The 23,781-nt window shown below is 30.0% G+C and overlaps 1 protein-coding gene across 5 annotated transcripts in view; it reads left to right on the top strand.

Moving 5' to 3' along the window:
* The window catches only part of LOC134680922 (sodium- and chloride-dependent GABA transporter ine-like), a 54,370-nt gene that overhangs the window by 25,104 nt on the left and 5,485 nt on the right, over window positions 1-23,781 (top strand). For 3 of the 5 annotated variants that reach the window (XM_063540229.1, XM_063540227.1, XM_063540230.1), the window contains exons 2-12: window positions 2,206-2,355; window positions 5,775-5,909; window positions 8,688-8,964; window positions 11,014-11,146; window positions 12,817-12,951; window positions 17,038-17,141; window positions 21,090-21,214; window positions 21,502-21,614; window positions 21,963-22,103; window positions 22,981-23,080; window positions 23,369-23,469. In XM_063540229.1, coding sequence (XP_063396299.1) covers window positions 2,226-2,355; window positions 5,775-5,909; window positions 8,688-8,964; window positions 11,014-11,146; window positions 12,817-12,951; window positions 17,038-17,141; window positions 21,090-21,214; window positions 21,502-21,614; window positions 21,963-22,103; window positions 22,981-23,080; window positions 23,369-23,469 — 1,494 coding nt within the window. In that variant the 5' untranslated portion in view covers window positions 2,206-2,225. Of the gene's footprint in view, window positions 1-2,205; window positions 2,356-5,774; window positions 5,910-8,687; window positions 8,965-11,013; window positions 11,147-12,816; window positions 12,952-17,037; window positions 17,142-21,089; window positions 21,215-21,501; window positions 21,615-21,962; window positions 22,240-22,980; window positions 23,081-23,368; window positions 23,470-23,781 lie in introns of all 5 variants that reach the window. The other 2 variants (XM_063540228.1, XM_063540231.1) reach the window with 2 other exon arrangements.

Raw genomic sequence — 23,781 nt, 5'->3', positions numbered from 1 at the left:
CGATCAATGTATTTGAATGGGAACATGTGATTGGAACCCCCCCTTTTTTCAAATGGCTGGATCCGCCCTGATATTATTCCTCAAGGCTATTTGCCCTTTGATGAGATTTAAGTTGAAAATCTCTCATTTCAAGAACCATAGAGAATCTTCTACATCATGAAATACTTGTCACTGGATGTTACGGGAATATTTTTTTTACAGACTATCAACTATTACATTTGTATTACGGTACCATTTTTTGTGGAATGATTTTTTTAACGAACAGTCCACACGGATCTTGAAACATGTGAAAATAGATGGTTTCAACATGATACTGAATAAAACAATTTCAGCAGTATGTTTATTGTTATGACTTAGATATAGGTACAATGTACAAGTAACAAATCATTTTCACTTGGGCTAGGATACCAAGAAAAATGTTATCAAGTTGAAGACAAGGTCAAGTACTTCAGATAAATCTTAATTTGAACCAGGATGAGTTTTCTAAATAAATTGTCAATCAAATAACAGGACCATTGACTTGTTTAGTTAAATATTTGTTTAGACTGCAGTTTGCACCAGGGGTAATTACCTTTTATTTGACATGCTTGACGATTAACTACTTGAACAAGTTTTCTAGTGAATGGGACAGCTGAAATTCGGTCCATTGTTCTCTGGTTATTGTCCTTATATTACGTAATGTAGCTCAAGTGTTAAGTAGGAACTACTAGGAAAAGAGACAAAACCACCTAAACCTTTAAATAAAAGAATTAAGGTGATTTGAATATATTTCCTTTATGTACATACAGTACCTGAATCTCTGTTAATGTACTGTTAATAAAGTTATTATACAATTTTTTTCTGTACCAGAACAACCAAAATAATTCTGTTGTAAATGTGAAAGTTTGTTTCAGTCTGTCAAAATATTAAAGTTTTCTGATTCCAACATGATAATAGTACAGTGCTAGTTTTTTAGGGGTTGACGTGTGGGAGGGGGAGGGGAGGGTGCCATAGAGTTATTGAGCTACATTCATAAATACCGCCTAACAATGTGATTTTTTAGGTATGTTCCTGTTATGGGTCATGCTCAAATCTTGCTAATACCCATCTGACATATATAAACTTGGTTAAAATTTGGACTTTCATGACTCTCCCCAACTTAAATTCAAATTAAAATAGCTCAAAATCAAATGCAACAGTCAAATCTGTGTTATTCAGTTAAAGCACACCTTAAAAGACAGATGACCATTGAAATGAGGTTAAATATGCATAGGTATTAGGTACAGTGTAACCTGACTTACAGTATAACCTTTTTAAAAGTTGACCTCCATTAAGCGAGAAAATGTCTGGTTACACTGTAATAATACCTATATACATGGTACAGCTATTTTCCAATGAAAGACATATTTAAAGTTTTGGTGCTTATAAATATTTCTTAGTGACCATTAAAGTTTAAGATTATCCTTAAAAATTCTTTCAATTGTAATAATGTTAATGTGCAAAATCAGCATCTAGCCCTCCTCTGTGTTTATGTCAGATTTCCGTGACGTCTTAAATATTTATTTCATTTCCAGCTGTTTGATGACTTAATATGGTATCAAAATATTATATGATAATAAAATTCATCTAATTTCTTGTCAATAGTAAACATGCTACAGTTTTAATATATTGATATTAGCGGAAGAATTTTTGTCTTTTTCATTATTTATGTTCTAACATTCTGTGTATTGATATTTTATTTTGTTGTGGAATCGGAAAAACTTGTATTTTCAAAGATATTTAATTTGATTTTTTGGTTTTGCAAAAGCCTCAATGCATTTCATAAAAATTGGTATCCCATGAATTATTATGAATCCACTGGTCTAACTACCAGTTACATCATGTACATACTCAGAAGTTTTAAGTTGGTTTAGCAAGTACGACAAACAGTGTTTTTTTTTCTATCAACTTTGAATATATATATCCATGTCAGTGACTTCTGGCCTTGTTTAACATGTTTAAGCATGGCCCATCAATAGATGTCCTTTTAAATTTTTGTTGTTAGAAAATGATTTTCACTAATTCTTAGACCTTGAAATTTTATGTTATTTGGGATATTTATAGTAAAAGGATTTTTTTTTATTATCATTCATGCATGAAATCATACATTGACATCCTACGCTTAAAATTATGAATTTAGAGGTGAAATAAACAGACTTTTTCTGTATTTTTAAAAATCATTTTCAGGTTGGAATTAAAGATTGAAGATGAGAGTCTTGATAGAAGAAAGGGAGAACTGGAGTAAGAAGTTGGAATTTATTTTGGCAGCTATCGGCTATTCTGTCGGTCTTGGCAATGTCTGGAGGTTTCCATACCTGTGTTTTGAAAGCGGTGGAGGTAAGCAATTCACTGTCAACACCAAAGTGTGTTGATTGGTTAAAAAAACGATTGATAGTCAATTATGTTTAAACTTAGCACTTGTTATTTTCCATCTGGCTGTTAGAGGAGGGAATACTGTATAGCAGTTATTTTCCTGGGTGTAAAATTTCACAATTTTCATTGAATAAGGTATACGAAATATTTTGCCAGATTCAAAACTTTTATGAATATACACTTTTAATTTGGTGGAATTTATTTTGGCGATCTTGTTCTATGCGTGAAAATAACCGAAAACTTACATCTGGCGAATATAACCGACTATAGTAATATTTGTTAATACATGTTTCATTCATTTAGGAATTCTTATTGGTCATTTCTCAAAAAGAAGATTACCTATACAGTAAACTGGTACCGTATAGTGTTACCATGCTCTGAAGAAGGGGAGGGTGGGGGGTATACAATTTAACCCTTGTCTGTCTCATGAAATTTCTTTGAATTTTTCTCATGAGAATTTATTTATCCATCTTCAAGTGAACAGGATATACACCATGTGATGATATTTTTAGATTGATCTTGTATCAGCATCCACAGTTTACCCATACTTAAATATATTCTTTACACAATGACCATTGAATACATAAAATTTCTGTATCTAATTTTCGTGGGAAATCACAAAAAAGAGCTTCCTGAAAGTTTAAATGAGCTATACTGTGTGGTGAGCTTTTTGAATCAGTATCACTCGTAACTGCTATGAGGGTGATAGGACCTTATTGGGACTCCTGGATTAGGTGTTGTTAAGTTCAGAATTTTGGGATTGAACCTGTCGGGATCCCAAAATTCTTCATCGAATTTCGGGATGTCAGGATTTAAATTTATTTCAATTCAGGACCTCTGGATTTCATGTTTCTAGGCCCAGGATTTTGGGATCAGGACCCCTCCTACCCTCCTGCTATTAACTGAAACTAAATTCAGAAATTAAATTGAAGTTTATAGAAGCCTGCCTGATAACAAATAAGCTTGTATGAACATGTTATACTGTGTTATGCTTTTTCACACTAATGCTCAGAGTACTAATATATTCTTACACAAAATGTTGATGTATGCTATTTGTGATGAAATTTTCTCACTTAAAAATTAAAGTACCCTGCAATTTGGTTTCATAATTTCATGCCATGTGATTGGTTTTCAACATCCTGTCTACTGGATACTTTAAGTGTGGGGTATTGACTTGTTTGGTATTTAGATATAACCTTGGTTGGTTCTGCAACTTATAATTAAGGATTTATATGAAAAGCTTTGCGTTAACTTTATTATGAATACAAGGGTGTAGTTAGGTCAGTTTTAGAATTGTGTGTTGACATATTCAGACTCTTTGGTTTGTTTCCTACGATACAGGGTAATAAATTTCGCCCCATAACACCTATTTTTCTTGTCATATAAGATGTCATTAGCTCCAAGGATTTGTATAGTATGCAAATCCTTGGTAGCGTCATAAAAGGTTTTTTATCAAAATTTAAGCAGATTCTAACTTTTTCATTTTTAGACCCAAGTAATACCAATGCATATACAGTAGCATTTTAAAGGTAAAAGTCTGAGTCAGCCTTTTACCACCATTTGAAATAAAAAATGTATATCTTGGAAAAGAGCTCCATAACCTATCAGTACATTAATAGCTTATTTGTTCTTTAATTATTGCTCTATTGACTTTTAGTATAAAATTATTTTTTTTTTTTTATTTTCATCCTGAAGTCATAAAAAAAAAATCAACATTAGGATGCATGTAAACTAAACTTTTAGGAAATGAAACTTACAATATTAGAACACCTCAACAAATGTAATGGTTTACCACAATATGAAATAAATAAATACATAACATACATTAGTTTTATTGTTATTTAATCATACATCTACCTTAAAAAAGTACTTAGTTAAGTAATAATAGGAATAACCCTAGCATTTATGGGTGTGTTTACCGCATTGACTTTATTTAAATATTTCATATTAGACCTTTAAAATAAAAACATATTGCACTGATTTCTCAATAGATAGGTAGAACCTTCAGTCCTTGAATAATAGAGATCTTGAAGAAGTTAATCTTTTTTTCCTACATTGATCTTAATTTAGATTTAGTTTAAAGTGTTTTTGCCTTGGTCTATATATTTGAATTGGATGCCATAGAATAACTTTAAAAAGTTGTTGATATACTGGTTAAATCAACAATTATCAAAACCTTTGAGTAGAGAAAGGCTATTGTTAGTAAGCCTTATCATGCTTATAGCCTTAAAAATAAATTTAAACTTATCTTTTAATTAATAACTTGAAGAGAAATTTTCTATTGGATTCAGATGTATAGACCAAGTTATGGAGGCGAGATGTAGGAGTGATTATAATTGTCTGACACAGGCGTCTTTTTAAATTTTGGTGTGCATTTGTATAAGCATTGTCACATCTTATTCTTATGAAGATTATTTTGTCCTACCCCTGTCTATTTACTACGAAACTTTTGCCTAATATTTGGTTTGCAGTTGTATAAGAAACTGCTACATATCCTGACTGGACTTTCCGCATAGTTCATATGAAGTCTTATTATTGAATTGTTTCATTCATATGTTTAAGAAATCCATTAAGATGTGGTATGAGTGCCAATGAAACAACTCTCCGTCCAAGTAACAATTTATAAAAGAAAACCATTATAGGTCAAGGTACAGTCTTTATGATGAAGCCTTGGCTCACACCAAACAGCAAGCTATAAAGCGCCACAGAAATTACTAGTGTTAAACTGTTCAAATGGGAAAGCCAAAGGTCTAGTCTAAATAAAAACAAGAAACAAGAAACATGTATGAACCACATAAACAAAGGACAACTACTGTACATCAGATTCCTGACTTAGGACAGGTGCAAACAATTGCAACGGGATTACACGTTTTAACATGTTTATTGGTACCAAACTTTCTCCATTTTCTGAAACAATATTATAACATCACAACATAAAAAGAAACACCATAAAATATCAATTGGAAGGCTTAACTCAATCTAAAATTGTAGTGACACAAATAAACAAACAATGAATATTATATTGTTAAAGAGGAAATGATTGTGTGGGGGTTAGTCTGTGCAAATTAACAATATTTATGTGAATGGATCATTTATTGTAGATTCAAATTTAAAAACTGACTTAAAATTGATTTGTTGATATTAATAAAAAAAATCCTGTCTTTTCTGATGGTTTTATTTTTTCAAGAAAGATGGTCAAATGTTTTCCATATTTATTTTTTAAAAGCTTTATGCGAAGAATCAAATCATCTTCTTTCATTTAGTTTAAATGAATGGAACCTTCAGATAGGATTATTCTGTATTTTTGCAAAATTTGGATATGGTAGTTTTAAAAATGTTTCCTTCAAGATTCCTATACTGATTTGTTTGGTCCTTATTTTTAGGAGCATTTTTGATACCATTCTTCCTGATGTTGGTACTTTGTGGAGTACCATTGTTGTATATGGAGCTATCAATTGGCCAGTACACTCGACAGGGACCAGTAGGAGCCTTGGCAAAGATTTGTCCACTATTTAAAGGTAAATTTTGTAATTAATTATGATTATGAATATATCTATAATGAGAATTGCTTTGAAGTTGCAATTTTTCAGGATTATTATTCAGTTTCAGACTTTTCAGTTTCAGCATGGACTGTCCCACTGATCTTGTTGATCATTTTAGTAAGTTCCATATTATGTAAGGGTTAATTATCTCCCCCTTGTATTGAACATATTTGTGCAAAAGTTATCTCCCCTTAAAAAAAATCACTGAAATTATTATTTATTGATAGATAAAAATTAAGATATGTTTCTGCAATGTATCTTGTAGAATAAGATACAATGTTTTCAAGAAAGGCAAGTTTTAAAGAAAAAGAAGTAAAAAATCTTGTAAATGTACCTAAGTGCTTAATTCCACCTTGATCCTGCAAATTTTATCAAAGAATTTTGGAATCACGGAAAAAAAGGGGCCTGTAAATTTAGAAAAAAAATTCAATTAAAAATTATACCTTTATTCCTTCAAATATTAGCTTTGGCAATGACTTTGCAATTATACCTTAGAACTAATATTTGATGTGAAAAGCAGACACAGCTGGAAGCACCAAATGAATCATTAATAATGTATAAAGGATTAATTAAAAAACGTGTTTTATTACAAAATAAGCTATTATCAGAGAAAATTATAACCTAAGTGCATCTGTACTTATTGTTCTCTAGGTTGAATTGATGCCTTGACGTCTTATAAAAAGACTTACATTATTGAGCATATTTATCTGTTCAACTATTGTTAATACGATGATAGCATGTTTGAACTATTTTCTTTACTTTGCTGATCATTAGTTCATGGAAGGTTCAAGATCATACATGTTTATCATCTATCATAATTTATTAAGTTCTATTTTGAATTGAAATTAGTAAAAACATTTTAAAATCTTTGAAATTCTTAGTTCTGATTCCCTGTTCAACAAAAAAAATCGACAAAGATTGACGGTTCACCAAAAAACTTACAACTAAGATTGACTTTATGTAAGTCTTGAGCAATTCAGTATGCCTACAATCTATCTTAGCTGTAAGTATTTTTTGTGAAGCCAATTCCTGACTGTTTTTGCTTTTCGCATAGTCTTTTTTGTAATTTTTAATATTCTGCAATTTTACTTCATGATGCATGAGACATGTGCATTGCATATAGATCATGAAATAATTAGACCTTAAAGTTCTTTTAGGAACATGAGACATAAGCATTGTATATTGTTTATTACATATCATGATATAAATTTTAGAAAACCTTATCAGGTGTGTCAAAATTAAATTCATAAAGAAGGAACTAAAAAACTTTCTTTAAAGATCTTAATATAATGAATTTAATCTTATTATTGTCTTAAACTTTTTAACCATTATGGCTTAATTGTAATTATCCATGATGATTATGAAAAGGAAATTAAACAGGATTAGCCAGAAAAAAGAGTTTATTCATGTACAATTTAGATAGTATCAAATTACACGTATGTCCTTTATTTTGACCTACCTATCAGACAGTAAAACCCTGAATAATTAAGAACAATAAGCTGTAATACCTATTGGCATTCTTGACCTTCTTTGTTTAATTCTAGTATTCATGCACCTGAGTGCAGTTTTAAAATAAAGCCATAATGTCAGTAAATGGGTCATGTCATATCGATTTTTAGAAGATTTTGCATACAACTGCAAAAGATTATACTAGAATGAAAAATTAAAAAAAATGTTCATTGATTTTTTTTCATCTTTTGAAATATTAAATCATGAATTCTTTCAAAATAGATGTCCATTTGTATAGAAGGTACGAAAAGGGGATAACACTTTCTAAAGTATTGGGTTGCAATGATAAAATCTTCAAATTAGAACCACTTGAATTTTTGATCAATTGTTTTTCTGTGGTTTTGTATTGTCTAATCTACAGATCATTGATTTGAAAAAGCCACCATGATTTATCTTTCCACAACAAATTTGTCATGCATTAATATTCTTTGTTTCAAACTGCCTTGCTCATAATAAACTCACTCATTGAATAAAGTTGGTCAAAATTTTTGTAGGAAAAAAACCTTCAGAAATCAAATAGAAAACTATAATTGAAAGTAATCAAAAGTGTAAGCCGAACAATTTAAAGTCTCCTTGAAAAGTTCTTATGTTACAAGAGTTCTCAAAAAAGTATTAATTTTTAGTGGTATTGGGACAGATTTATAAAATTTCTTTTACAATAGACTTGTTCTTTTGTCTATCAAATTGTAGTTAAAAAGTATCCTGTTTGGACCATGTAGTGACTGTCACGGACATTTATATCATGTAAATAAATAGATATGTAAGTTAAACATCCAAATGAAAGAGCAACTTTTACAATTTCTATTGTATTGTTTTGTACTCCAAATTATGTAAGATTGTAATTTTATCCTGAAATCATGTGAAAATGATAAGTTTTTTATGATGTACATTTGCACCTTTCTATCCTTTAAAAGTTCATGTACACCTACACCATTTAGGTACATGTAGTACAACAGTTTCCCTCTTATTGTTACAACAATAGTATTTTTTTTTAACTTCCTGAAATTGCTGAAAAGATTTCACACTGCAATGTATCCATCGTTCTACAGTGCAATCTCAATATTAGATTCATGCATTGCAAATATTTTCGAATTCACAAAGTACATTTAAAAATTATTGGCGATGATAGATGTTGCTTGGCATCATTTTTAAAGCAGTGCTTAGAAAATAGTCACAGGAAGTACAAAATATAAACAAAAGTAAAAAATGTGGGAAACAAACATCTGAGTTATTTTTATTTTTCAGGAGCTGGTCTTGCAACTGTTGTAATATCCTTCCTGTTCACGACCTACTACAACGTCATCATCACATGGGCGTTTTATTACCTGTTCAACACCTTCAGATCTGTGCTGCCTTGGAGTTATTGTGATCCAGAGTGGGCGTCGCCTAACTGCTGGGATGGAACTGGAAATACGACCACAGTTTGGAGAAATGTTACTGTAGGCGGCATGACCGTCTTAAAGAATTTCACAGAAGTTGTGCGACCCAATAATAGTGTATCAGTTACTGAAGATTTTTATGCGTAAGAATGTAGTTTATGAGCACATTTATGACACTTATCTTTTTACATATAATGTGTCCTGTTTCTTTAAAAAAGTAAAGCATTTTTTTCTTTCAGTTCTGTGAAAATATAAGTATTGTGTTTGGTGTTACAAAAGGAAAAAAAAATAAAACAAAAAAATTGAATATAAATTATTATTTAGAATTTTCCTGGGCAATGAAATACTCTGCTAACCAAGGTTTTTGCTCAGCATTTCTTAAAGACCATATGAACATTATCCCAACTCAAGAGACTTATTCAATAGTTGATGAAGGTTGCTGGCTGCCATATTTGTATAAAGAAATTATTGTTTTAGCACAAATTTAGTTGTCTTAATATCACTTACAAGCAGAAACTACAAAACTAATTAATGAATATATTGTGGAAATGAAGTCATAATTTATTTACACATAGAAAATATGAATATTTTGTTGTAAAGGAACTATAAAATTTGTTTGATTAAATGCATGACTTGATCAACAATGTGAAAATTTGACATACAGTTGTTTGTTTACTTAGATATATTAATTCACAAATGACATAAATAAACTCTTGTTTATGTTTCGGGACAGTAAAAGTTATGGGTTAATGTGTTAATATTTTACTATGAACTTCACACATTTTTCTGTTTTCTATTTGTTTGCATAGTTTTGTTAATAAATAATTTTGGTCAATAGTCTTATTTAAGTGTGCTGAGTTTTACATATTTATTTAGTTTACACAGAATGATATATGAAATAAATTAAATTATTTCTGAAGAAATACTAAAGATCAAAGGGAAAAATCATTAGTTCATAAAGTTTATATTTAAAATCAAATTATTATTGGGAACCACTTAAAGTTAATTTAAGTGATTCAATTGTGTGAAGATTTGATCTGTAGTGTTTCATCCTCTTCTTCTCATGTTGATTTACTGATAATGAGGTCATTGACATAGATTAGGAGGATGGCAAACGTACGAGTTATGGGATATTGAGGATTTTTAAATTAGGGATGTGGGATGTAAAAAAGGGAGGGGGGGGGTAAAAATTTTGGGGTGTGGGATCTAAAGGGAAGGGTTAAAATTGGGATATGGAATATATAGAGGGGGTGTACAAAATAGGGATTTGGAATAAAGAAGGGAAAATATTACCCCCCAAAAAAAGGTGGTATGTGGGAAATTAGTAACCACATGTCACACTGGTCACTTTATTAATGACCTATTTTTGAACCCTATATACAAATGTAACATGGTCATGATGGTAGAAATTTGATAGTGTGATGGGGAATGGGATCCTAGAAACATATACTAGATTTCCTTAAAATGGCCTGAATACACTTTCTTTAGGTAATTCCTTATACGTGCATATAAAAATCTTGGTACCAGTTAAAAAATGTTTTAATGAAAATATCATTGTTTGCATTGATCATCTTTTATTCTTCTTTGCTTGTCCAAAATAAGCTTTGATAATTATAGTATAACTAATCGCTGTATTTGAATATAAAAAAAATAAGACAACGCGTGACCGAACGACGCATTGATTAAATGAGTGCGCAGCACGAGTTTAATCCATAGCGGCGTTCGGTCACAAGTTGTCTTATTTTTGATATTCAAATACGGCGATTAGTTATACTTTTTATTACATTGTCAAATTGCTTTTATTTTATGAAATTAATGAAGAAAATGTAAGGAACTATATGTTTTTCCTACGCATGTTTTGTTTCGACGTTATCGACGTCTTGACAATGCCTATTGTTGTATGACGTCAGAGAGTGAAATAACCACATTTATTTCACATGTGAAATTATCGGTTTTATTCAACTGGGAAATCAATGTAATTTATTGCAACCAATGTAATAATACTGTAAATTCAGAAATAATTGTAACGTTTATGCAGCTGGGTATAAACTGCAATAGTAAAACTCTCATTCTTATATCTTGTACATGTAGTGAATGTACCAATAACTGCATTCTTCTAAAATTGAAATAATAAATGGATGCAATAAATTCTGAATTTACAATAATTATGTTTTTATATTATACATTTACAGATCTAAGGTTCTAGGCAAGACTTCGGGTATTGATGAACCAGGGGTACTGAAGTGGGACCTAGTCCTGATACTGTTACTATGTTGGGTCATTGTTTATTTCTGTATATGGAAAGGACCTAAATCTACTGGAAAGGTAACAGTATTATCATGACAAACAAAAAAGTATACCTAAAACTTATTATTAACATTTCAAGCAGAAATCATTTATGTTTTAACCAATTTTATTTCAATTATAGAAGACAAGAGTATCTTTTTCTGAGCATCCCTTACTGGTGGTAATGAGAAGTCAATGAATTACCCAAACAATCTGGTCTAAACTTCTTTTTATTTTTAAATAATTTTGATGCATAAGTTAACACATGGATGGTTTTTACAACAATAAAGCTTACAAGCAGTAACAAGGTAACAATGAATACCTAGAAGTATGTACATTATAAACAAACACAAATATTTACTGGCCAAACCAGGAAACTATTTTGACAAGGGGATATAAAGTGACAGTCATATAAATTAAAAAACAAGATTTCTTGGAAAAGAAATAGATTAAGGATAATTATCATTTTTGGTACTTAATTTATTCATAAAGTTTGAAAGGTTGATTATGTGGTTGAGATGTATGTTGTGTGTGTCAGCATTTTATGCCTTATCTGGGAAAAATTATCTGATGATGAACTTAAACAATAGTTCATGATTTCGTAGATATTTCAAGATGAAAACAGGAAAAATTTCAAGTTAATATCTATATCGTTACAAAGAACATGTGCCCTTAAAAAAATACATACATTGTCATAGGGTTCAAACCCAAGAGCAATTAAGGACAATTACATGTTTTAATGTTTTTTAAGAAGTTGAATGAACACATCTAAATTTGTACTTGTCATCTATCTTAGGAAACATGTCACATACTATTCTATCAAAATCCTTTGTTTTTTACGGGAAATTCTTTAGTGATGAAATAAAAAGCAATTTAAAGTTTTTAGATGTCAATACATTAATTTAACCTAGTTAAAAGACAAAATGATCATCTTATGAAATTGTCCTTATAAATAATGTGTTTATGAAAAATAATACTAAGTGAAATGTTCTAATAGAGTGGGCTCATAATTCTTGGAACCCTCTTATTTCCTATAATTATTCTAAAGATACCTATCACAGCTTTAATAAATTATATATGATAATTTTCACATTTTTTAGGAAAACTGGTGGCCTCTGATCTATGGGCTTCAGACCTTCAATACTTTTAAAAAACATTACTGTGGATTCATTTATTTTCATGGGTATAGGTTATCTATGATTGAGGAAATATCTTTTTCATGGATAATTGATTTCGTGGTTTTGCCAAAGTCTGCAAATAACTTTATAAAGAAGTTGTACTTGGTTGAAAATATGAATTTGTGGGTCAGCTACACCCATCAAATACACTAAAATATTTATCCACAAATAATACATTTTATAAATTCATAGTATTTGTTTTTATTGTCATTAAACATATCTTTATTTGTAGAATGTTTTTATGCAAGATATCTATATTTGTAGCTTGTGTTACAAAACATATCTATATGTGTAGGCTTGGCTGTTGTATGCTCTTAGCTCAGGTTGTTGTCTTTTTGACACATTCCCCATCTCCATTCTCAATTTTATCTATATTTGTAGGCTGTATTTTAAAACAAATCTATATTTATAGTTTGTGTTATGAAACATATCTTTATTTGAAAGTTGTGTTACCAAACATATATATATGTAGCTTGTACCTTAAACATATCTATGAGTAGGTTATATTATAAAATATATCTATATTTTTAGGTTGTGTATTTTACTGCGACATTCCCATATCTTGTATTACTGGTATTGTTGGTTCGTGGACTGACCTTAGAGGGGTCATACAAAGGTGTGATGTACTTTATAAATCCCAAGTGGCACCTTCTTCTAGATGCTAAGGTAATATAAGATTATATAATATGTATATGTGTAGGTATGACAGTGGAATGTCACCTTTAGTGCATACAGGATATGTTTTATTAAAGAATTATGTAATGACGTATAATTTTGTTGACAAGTTTGAAAAAAAGCTTCCCATTTGGTTTCCGTACATAAGTATTTGTTAAGGACAAATAGTTCATGTTTCCTTCCTTTTTGTTACTTTGTGAGGAGGAGGTTAAAAAAGTATAGTAGATAACTAGTTCATAAAATTTAAATGCATGACACGATTTTGGTTATGTCATATTGTCTTTTCCTTACTCCTGAATTGACTCTCAATGGTAATTTAATGCAAGTTATTCTCCTTTATAAGAACTTGCAGTTATTGCTTAAATATGATAAGAACTTATACCTATTTTGCTTCAAATAAAGTTGTAATAAAAAGCTATGAATTATTAATTTGATTTAAGCTAATAGATTAACAAAATCATTTCGCTGTAACTCTACATTGTAACAAACTAGCACTTCCTTTGAAAGGATTGCATCTTGTATGAACATATAATTTTAGAGTCAAATTCAGGATTCAAGACATGACTTTATTAATTTAAATTGGAAAACATATCTTGCGTAAATCTTAAGAAAAAATAAAACAACATTTGAACTAATTCTGAGAATACATTTTTTGCCATCAGAATTTATTTTAAATGGATAGTTGTTATTATGACATTTTTAAATACTTGAAATATTAACAATAAAAAAGAAGCTAAAAATTCATTTAGTTAAATTTTATGAGAATCTGTTGAGAAAACAATTTACTTTGTGTTGTTCGATTGGGGTATACGAAGGAACACAAGTGACCCCTAATGAAAAAAATAACATTAAAAAAGAATGTTGTCAAATTTCTTTTGATTTTGAGTTGCATTTCTATCAGTTTCAGATATGAAAATAAATGTGTGAGTTCCTATCAAATAGGAATGTAAAGTAAGTTATATCTGGGAGTTTATAATTATTTCTGTTCCAATTTCTGTTTTCAGTTTGAGAAATAGATCAAAAATTATGAGAGATACTAAAAATTCAAGATTTTAATTCTAAATTTAAAGAAATGTTAATGTATGTGAAATAGACTTATGCAAGGATTCATTAATAAAACATGGAAGAGAAAGGAAATTGGATTTATAAAATAGTAAAATTTAATGTAGTTGAACAAAATTTTAATTAAAACTACAAATAGACATACTGTTTTGTAACATTTTTATTATTGCATTAATTAAAGCTCTCATTTTAAATTCAGTGTACATAATTTGTACGGATCATTAACAGAATTGGCAATTATTAATCTTGAATTTTTGTCTTTTGATCAGCAATACTTATTTATTTTAAAGTTTTTTTTAATTCTATTTCTTTTATTATTTTGGGACCTATGGGTCTCCTGTTTTCACTTGGCATTCATCATCATACAGATTTTTTTTTTATAAATTGAGTTTTATCAATTTGAACAGAACAACATGTTTAACATGACTTGCCATTTATTACAAGTATTAAAAGTATAAGGCTAATATAAAAAATATAGGAATGGAAGTATAGCTGATTAAATCATTGTGTTGATTGCCAGGTGATCAATACAGGCTCCTTGGAACCCTTGGTTTATCCCAAGAGTGTCTTCAACTCAAATGATTAGACTAAATTATGACCAGGAAAATTTATCATGAACATTTTTAAACAAATAAAGAAAGCAATTTTGTAAAAAATAGACTCTACCACTGCAATGAGTGAGATTTTCTACTCTAAATAGATTTTTAACTTTAAATAATGTTGCCAAGAATTTAAGTTATTTGAAAAAAATATATTGTTGTCAGTGGTGACATATCAATTATAACTAAAGTTAAAATCTTTAATTGCTCCCATTCTGATATGTTGCACAAAATTGATGCGCGACATATCAGAACGGGAGCAATTATAGGATCTAATTTTAATTAGATTGTTACATATCATATCTAAAAAGATTGCAGTGGTTGAATTTGTTACTTTAAGACTGTTACATCAAAACATACATGAGACCCACAGAAAGAAATTTGTATATATGCCGAAATGAATAAGTATGAAATAAATTTGTTAATATATTTCTAAAATACTGTTTCTGTAGGTGGTTCAGTACCTTTCCTGTGTATTATGTATGTTTTAATAGAACAGCTCTAATGACTTTCAGGTGATTTTTTTTCTCTGATATTTCTAATTTAGTTGTGTTATTGTAAAACTGTTTTGCCATTTTTGTGCCATCACATCATCAGACCAGTGAATAACATGGACATTTGATGTCATTGCTGCCTTATAACCATTAAAGAACTGAGAAATTACAAACTACAAGCCATATGTTATATTGTAGAATTTTATTTAAAAAAAGAAGAAATAACAGTCATCAAAAGTGAAAACGTCTTAGAATAATAGAAGAATTTTCGATGCAAATTGATCAACAGATTATCAAGGCAATGTTAATATTGCAATTGACAAAAAGCAAACTGTTGATTTATTTATTTTCATGGGAACCAACATTTTTTAATTAAGTGTTTTTGCAAAAGTCAGCATACAAACTTGTAGAAAATTGTTTCATTTAAAACATTTGAATTCATGATTCAGCAAAATCCATAAAAATTGGTATCACACAAAAACAAATACTAATCCATAGTACAAAATGAAGTATACTGTGGATTCATTAATATTCGTTGGATACCAATTTTCGTGGGTAAAGGAGAACCACGAATTCAAATGATCAACGATTAAGAAGTTTTCTAAGAGATTTTTTGTACATTTTTCCAAAACCATGTAATTAAATATCCATGAATATGCAATTTTTTCTCAAACCACGAAAATCGGTACCCATGAAAATAAATGAATCCACAGTATATAGTAATGTTCAAAAAGTTTTTCATACTATTTTACTTGGTTTGAGTAAAATTATCAAAGTATTAAAACTTTTTGATATTAAATGTTTTGTTGATCTATTTGTAAACAGTTGTTTTCAATGATTTATAAATAAAAAATAATATTGCTGAGGGTTTTTCCACAATTAAGTGCTTGTGGGGTATGGAAGGCACTTTTTTGTACAGTTGTATAATTTTACAGAAATCTAAGAAGAATCCCGTCACCAACAATTTGATAATATGAGTGCCTCCCATCTCCACCAACCACAATCAATTTTGGAACAGCCCTTAACAAAATTGTAGCTGAATAATTAATATTATTTTTCATGAAGAATCACTTTCTAGGTCAACTTGGACATAAAGTAGATTTAAGAGCAAACAATGAATTAGAATCTTAATGAGTAACTATGCACAACTGACTTCAAAACCTTTGATGTTTGTGACAATAAGGAACAACAAGACTGAGACAATTTTTTTTTACTTTGTTTAAAAGACAAAAAAAATCTTTAATTTTTCAATTGACCTGTAACATGGTAGAGGCTTGATTTAAAGAGCCCAGTTTCATCATAATATTACCAACAGATGACAATTTGGATAGATTCTGAATTCGAAGGTCATGGATAAACTGTATAGTTATATAGATTGTTGATGCTCGACAGCAGGCTCTTTGACTTTGATAGAGACAGCACTTCTGGATTAAGATGTGAGAAATTAATCATATCTTGAAATGAACTGTTAGACATAGGATCACGACAGGACACTGGACTTTTTTTAAAACTTCATATTTTGAAATTGTCAGACTATCATTTGACATTTCTGGACCAACACTGCTTATGAATCATATTGTTAAGAAGATGACTGGTTCTTTGTAATTTTATGAGCAATTTTAAGAGTATTTTCAGTTTGGTTTTTGATATTATAACATTTGTAAACATGCTTGAACTGTGCAAAAATCCATGTTCTGTAACTGTTCAGTAATGCTAACAGAAAAAACAGGTTCCACACCCCAAACAAATCTTTTTATTGATTGCTCTTACAAGACAGGGTAGCAGTCATCTTTATTTTGGAGAAATAACTCTTGAAAGTGTTTTGTCAAAATTGAAATAGATAATTATTTTGCTGACAGTATAGACTAACTTACGATTGACAGACTTGAGACAAATATCTATTATTGTTTTATTATCTTCAGGTTTGGGTGTATGCTGCGGCACAGACCTTCAATTCTCTTGGAATAGCGTTCGGTGGTATTATTACTATGTCAAGTTATAATAAATTCAACAATAATATCTTGAAGTAAGTCTGGGTTGACTTTGTGCCCGGATTGTCATGTTTGTCATTAAATTCATGTCATTTAATAAACCTTTGTTATGTACCACTGATCCAAATTATACTGCAATCCCTGTTTTATGTCATGATAAAAAAAAATCTGTCAAGATATCCATAATGAGGTATTCATTTAAATTTAAAAAATAGCTTTGAAAATTCACCAAAAAATTGTACCCGTATGAATATTCCTGGATACATATATGCAAATATAAGCTTTATCTATGCTGAAAATACATTATTTGTGATTTGAATGATTATATTGGTTAGGATTTTATGTATGTGGAATATTAGCATCTTTTGTTTGTAAAAAAAAATAAAAAAATTCATGTTTTCATTTTATGTGAAAAGTTTAATCATTGCAGTATAAAGAATAAATCATACATTGCCATGAATATACATTTTATTTGTGCTAAGCATAAAACAGGAAAGTAATGATCAGAGGGTGTTACTGTTCTACCTGTTTCTGTATCTTGCCCAAATAAATTTGTTATTATAAGGCAAGTTATGGTTACCCTTGTATTATTTGTCTGACACTAATTTTCCTGATTTTTGTGAACAGATGCTACCATCTATTGTTCCAAAGTCAAGAGACTGGATATAAAAATCCAGCTAATCCCCATTGTTTCCTCAGCAATTTTCTTTTTAACACTTTTTTAATTAAACTTTTTTGCCAGAAACAGCTGATAGAAAAATCATGTCTCCTTCCTCTTCTATCCTTTCCACAGTCCCTTATCTCTCCTACCCCCTATCCCTAGTCTTACACTGCACTTTCACTTTGTCTGTAATTTCTATTATCTCTCTTCACCCACTCTTTCTTTTGTCATTTGTAATAATTTTCAGTGACATGTTACATAGAAGTTTTTGTTATTTTCAATTCCATTGTGTATTTCTTTCTTCATATTCAGTGTATTTCTTTTTTTGTGTGCCAGTCACTGTCTGTTAGTAAAGATCCCCTGTTAAATTCAAAATATCATTTTTCTTTATTTTCTAGGGTTCCTATTGTACTTCAAGTTCATAGTAGGCTTCATTCTCCAGCAGGGCCCTGTTAGTTATTTAGGAAAGAAGAGTGGACATCAGGGGTCTTGGTCGTAAAATTTTACTTCAAGTACTCAAAAGTACAATATTCAATATGCTCAAAACACTAAATTAAGTATTTTTTATTATTTGAATTCTGAGTACTCCAAATTTTCATCATAGCCAGGCCTGTACTGGGTGCATTTTTGGCCACTTTAGCATAGATGTATATAGTTTTAAAAAAGAATGCTGGTTCAAGGAATTTACTTTTACTTCAGGTTTGGTTACAGATTCTTCTTTTTATTGCTCCTCAAAGAATGAATATTAAAGTCTGAATGATATAGAACAGCTAAAACAAAACAAAAGTTGCTTTATGGTCGACTTTAATGCTAACAAGTTTCCTTTTGGCAGTTAAGGCTTTTCTATAAAAAAAAAAAATAAAGATTAAAAATTCAGTTGTGTAAGTATTTAAAGTCAAGAAGAAAATTGAAGAGCCTTTGTCATTTGTGTGAGGGATTATGAACCTTTTTTAAAAAAAATTGCATGTTTTGTAGCATATTAGTTCAAATTGGAGATTGTATAACTAAAATTTCTTGTCGCTAAAAAATAAAAATAAATTTCACGATTTGTGTAGGTAGATAGCTATTCCATTGCACTTATAGATCTCTTTAAAAAAAATGTCCGCCTACATGTGCTTTAAATTAAAATCCTAGACTAGAACATTAAAAAGAAGTTATGACTTTTTATTAATTTGATTAGTTTTTAAATAACCAATAGATATGGATAGCACAAAAATTCATTGCATTTTTTTAAAAAATCCCCCAAAAGATTATTCAACTAAAAATCAAATATGCTTATAAACTTTAAATGATTAACGGGGTTTTACTGCCGGTGAACATGTGGGAGTTAAATTTTTGTTCATTCAAGCAAAGTTACAGAAATAGGTGAAGGTTTTTTTTTTAATTTCAAAGGATAATACAAGTATTTTTTTTAACTCGTTTCATTTGAGCAATGTTTTATGTTGTTACATAATTACATGTAATATATATCATCCAAGTGTGAAATTAAAAGCTAAAATTATTAACAGTTCTTACACTTTGAAGTGCAGTAAGTTTAAAAATGTCACGAACAAGAATGTATATGTGTATCAATAATATAGTCAAGGTTGTTAAATTCTATTGCTTGTGGCTAACTCTGTGGGAGGCTAGACGAAAGATTTGCAACTTGTCAGACCTTGCAATTAAATTGGTTAATTTTAACATAAGGGCTTCTGTACTTTGACACATAACAAATGTGAAATTTCTGCCACCACGACGAAATGTAGGTGGCATTTGTTAAGTACCCTGGTTAGTCCATCCCACGTGTGAAACATGGTGCCTCTTGGAATCTTTAAAACATCACAAATGATAGTTCTCTTTTCCTGCATGCATTTTTGGGCATCATCTTTATCTAGTTACTCTGTTCATCTCAGATCTCAGTTTTGCCAGCTATCCCACATTCATTGATGTCTAGCCCTCTCAGTGATGCTTCTCAGACTTGAACAAAGACCTGCTGTTAAAGTAACATACATGCATCAGCTTAGTGCACCCGCAGAATTTTGGCAATGTTCAAATGTTTGATTATAAGATTGGTAATTGAAAATATCGTAGCCTTACTTGAGTTGCTTTTGTTGCTTAAGATTTTATACATTTCATTTCCGAGAAGAATATGAGACTTGAGTTATTAGAGATATTTTTAAGAATTACTTACAATAGATAATTATCATGCATGATTATAAGCAGTCATAAGAGGGTCTTTAGTCTTTATGCCCCACCTACGATAGTAGAGGGATATTATGTTTTCTGGTCTGTGGGTCCGTTTGTTTGTCCCTTCATTCATTCGTCCCACTTCAGGTTAAAGTTTTTGGTCAAGGTAGTTTTTGATGAAGTTGAAATCCAATCAACTTGAAACTTAGTACACATGTTCCCTATGATATGATCTTTCTATATTTCATGCCAAATAAGAGTTTTTACCCCAATTTCACGGTCCACTGAACATAGAAAATGATAGTGTGAGTGGGTTATATGTGTACTTGGGACACATTCTTGTTCTTTGCTGTGTTCTGTGGGCTGTTTGTCTTTCCTGAAGTTTGTTCCTCTTGACCTATTTCAATGGTTCAGAGACTGTTGATAAAGGTGAAACTTATAAATGCTTATTGGAAGGCAGTAATTACTATTTGTAAAAACCTTTTGAATATTTCAGAAATAAGAAGTGCATAATTTTTTTACATGATGTAAACCAATTTCAGTAGATAAATATGGTATAAAGTTTGTTGCTCTTGACCTATTTTTGATGGTCCAGTGACTAACATTTAACTTGGTTTAAGCCAACATTAAGTTCTCTTAATAAGCCATGCAATTTTCTGTTACCATGAATAATACTGGTTACTTACTGGTGAATAAGGGGGAAAGGAGGTTGTCTGAAACCCCCTAGCTGGGGGTGGGGTATATTAGATGATTGTCATGCAACTTTGTTAGTTCGGAACACGTAATTTGACCTTGGTGTCAATGAGTTTCAACATTAATTTTTTAAACCTATTTCTCATAATCATATGCACAGGCTAGGCATAACTTAGTGCCTAATATGTAAAAAAAGATTGTTCTTGTTACTAAAATATTGTTCTCAAAAGAATCTGTAATTTCCCGTATCAAATTTATAAAATTGCTGCTTCTATAGTGATGAAGAAAAACAAGAAAATAAGACCTTGCTATTAGGTTCGGCTTTAGAAATTTGGGAAATTTAACCCTCACTAAAACATAAACCACTTTAGAGATATGATATTTTTATGGACATTTATTCATGATTTTTACCAGAAAATTATATATAATGCATTGTCAATCTTTTTGTTTTGATTTTTTCCAGGGACGTGTTGACTATAGCAGCAGTTGATGCTATCACATGTATTTTGGCAGGATTTGCCATCTTTTCCACTTTGGGATTCCTGGCACATAATCAGGGTAAAGAAGTTGAAGATGTCATTAGCCAAGGCAAGTTTTATAGAACACAGGTTTCTATGATGCATCCTATTCTGTCTACATATATTATGTGATATTTATAAAAGAGAGACAACTCTGGCATATCTGGGGAAATTTCTTCAGATTAGTTCCACCAAAAAAAGTGAAAAATAAAACACACAAGAAATTTAATTTATTAAAGAATGGGCTTCTTTTTGATATTTGTGACATACTTTTTTTTACTATTTAATAAGAAATTTATTTTTTGAGAATTTTCTGATTATGAAAGACACTTTTACATCGAAATAAATTATTTACAGGTCCTGGATTGGTCTTTATCATATACCCAGAGGCCTTCAGTACCATGCCAGGATCATCTGTGTTTGCTTTTGCCTTCTTCTTCATGCTGATTTTACTAGGAATTGACAGTCAGGTAAGGAGATATTATTGTATATTTGCTGGCTAATTTAAGTGAACTTCTTATCTTTTATTCATGGGTAACATATATCATAGTATTCCATGACTGTTTTCTGTTGATTTAAACATATCATTTTGATTTTTCTACAATCTTAACTTTGAGGAACAATTTAATATTTGAAAAACATTTAATTGAATATTATTTTATGCGAAAAAAAGTTCTTGATTTTTCTATGCCTCATTATATCTGAAGTAAAATGTCAGATATAACCAAGATGCTTAAGATTTATTGAAAAATTAAACTTCAACAAAACTAATATCTTATGTAGACAAGATTCTTAAATGATTGTTTATTGTTTTTTAGTTTTGTTCAACAGAAGTGATAGTGACAACCATTTATGACCATTTTGGATATTATGTGAAGAAGTATCTGAAGCGTAAAGAATTTCTAGTCATCATCGTCTGCTCTGTATCATTCCTGTGTGGACTTCCTAATGTTACTCAGGTAAAGAATTTCTAGTCATCATTGTCTGTTCTGTATCATTCCTGTGTGGACTTCCTAATGTTACTCAGGTAAAGAATTTCTAGTCATCATTGTCTGTTCTGTATCATTCCTGTGTGGACTTCCTAATGTTACTCAGGTAATTAAGGATTTTTGTTTTTCATTCATGCAAACAATAAATACCCTTGTGTGACGCTTGATTTTCCATATTTTACAATGATTTTTTAACAAAATATATACATCCTACCTATGAAAATTTCAAGAAATTTATCATTGAAATGTATACTTATATACTCTATTTACAAAGTGCTTTGTATTTTTATAACCATGCAAAATTACACAAATTATGCATATAGTGCATAAATCTTAGTATCTTCTAAAAAATATCAATTATGCATTTTTAAGGTAACATTTAAAAAAGGAGTTATCTTCCTTTGTACAAATTTGTTGTTGAAACATTTTCTCATATATATTTCCTATTTATAGTTCTAAATTCATTGCAAATTTTTGATTTTCAGTTTCCAATACACCTTATCGCTATTTGTCCGCCATTACTGGATATCACACAGGTTCCCGTAAAATTTTGACATCATGAAACAAAATATCTGACGCCACAATGAAAAAATGATTGTTGTATGTATCAAAAGTTCAAGCGGCCAGGTCAGCCAGGATTAGCGATAAGGTGTATACACTTTTACAGTAGTGATTTTATTTAAAAAGTTTGATTCTAATGTCTTGAAATTCATGTTCCAGACAAGTCTGTGATCAATTTGCCTTCATCTTGTTTAAGTTTGGCACCTAAGAATCTGCACTGTTAATACTAGCAAATTTGGTTGAAAAAATTTAATTATGACTTTTAAAAAAAGTTTTTTTATTTCAGGGAGGTATATATTTCTTCTCATTGATAGACCACTATGCTGCGGCTGTGTCATTGATGTATCTGGCTTTCTTTGAAGTTATAGCTATAACTTGGTTCTATGGTAAGTATACAGTCTTCTATTAATTTCTCTGGTTACAGATTAAGCATGCTTGGCTCAAGTGTTTGGGGTCTGGTTTGATCCCTAGCTGGGTAAAAACGCACAGACTTTACAATTAAATGTGTAACTAGAGAATTTATATTGTGAGGCATAACAAGATATGATTATCATGTTTTACCAGGGGAAACAAATCTCATAATAATAATTTAATTTAAAGCAAAAATTCTTAATAGCTCTTCAGAATCAGAGATATATGTGTGTTTCACGACTGTTATAAATTGTATTTTTTAGGAGCTAAACGTCTTGCTAGAAATATTGAAGAAATGAATGGCAAACAACCAAATATTTTCTTCATTGTATGTTGGTATTTCATCTCACCTATCTTTATATTTGTAAGTATACCAACAGTCATTCATATATTTATCAGGGTGCAATTTTAATCTATTGAGGTAAAATTGTATTTTTGTTGAAAATTCATTTCAAAGACTGCATACATGTCTATAGAAAATGTGTACTTTGTTCAACATGAATATTGATGATTCAGCTTTACTTAAAATCCACAAAAATAATATATATAGATTCTAGCACTGCATCGAGTGTAATACAATATTTATCAACTCGAGACAGTTAAATTTTCAAATTTATAATGTGAGGCTTGGCCGAGTGTTTTAAATATTTAAAATTTAACTGTCAAGAGTAGATAA

This window comes from Mytilus trossulus, chromosome 8 (assembly GCF_036588685.1).
Source record: "Mytilus trossulus isolate FHL-02 chromosome 8, PNRI_Mtr1.1.1.hap1, whole genome shotgun sequence".
Classification (NCBI taxonomy): Eukaryota; Metazoa; Mollusca; class Bivalvia; order Mytilida; family Mytilidae; genus Mytilus; species Mytilus trossulus.
The sequence above is the reverse complement of the archived record's forward strand: the minus strand, read 5'-3'. Positions and strand labels throughout refer to the sequence as shown.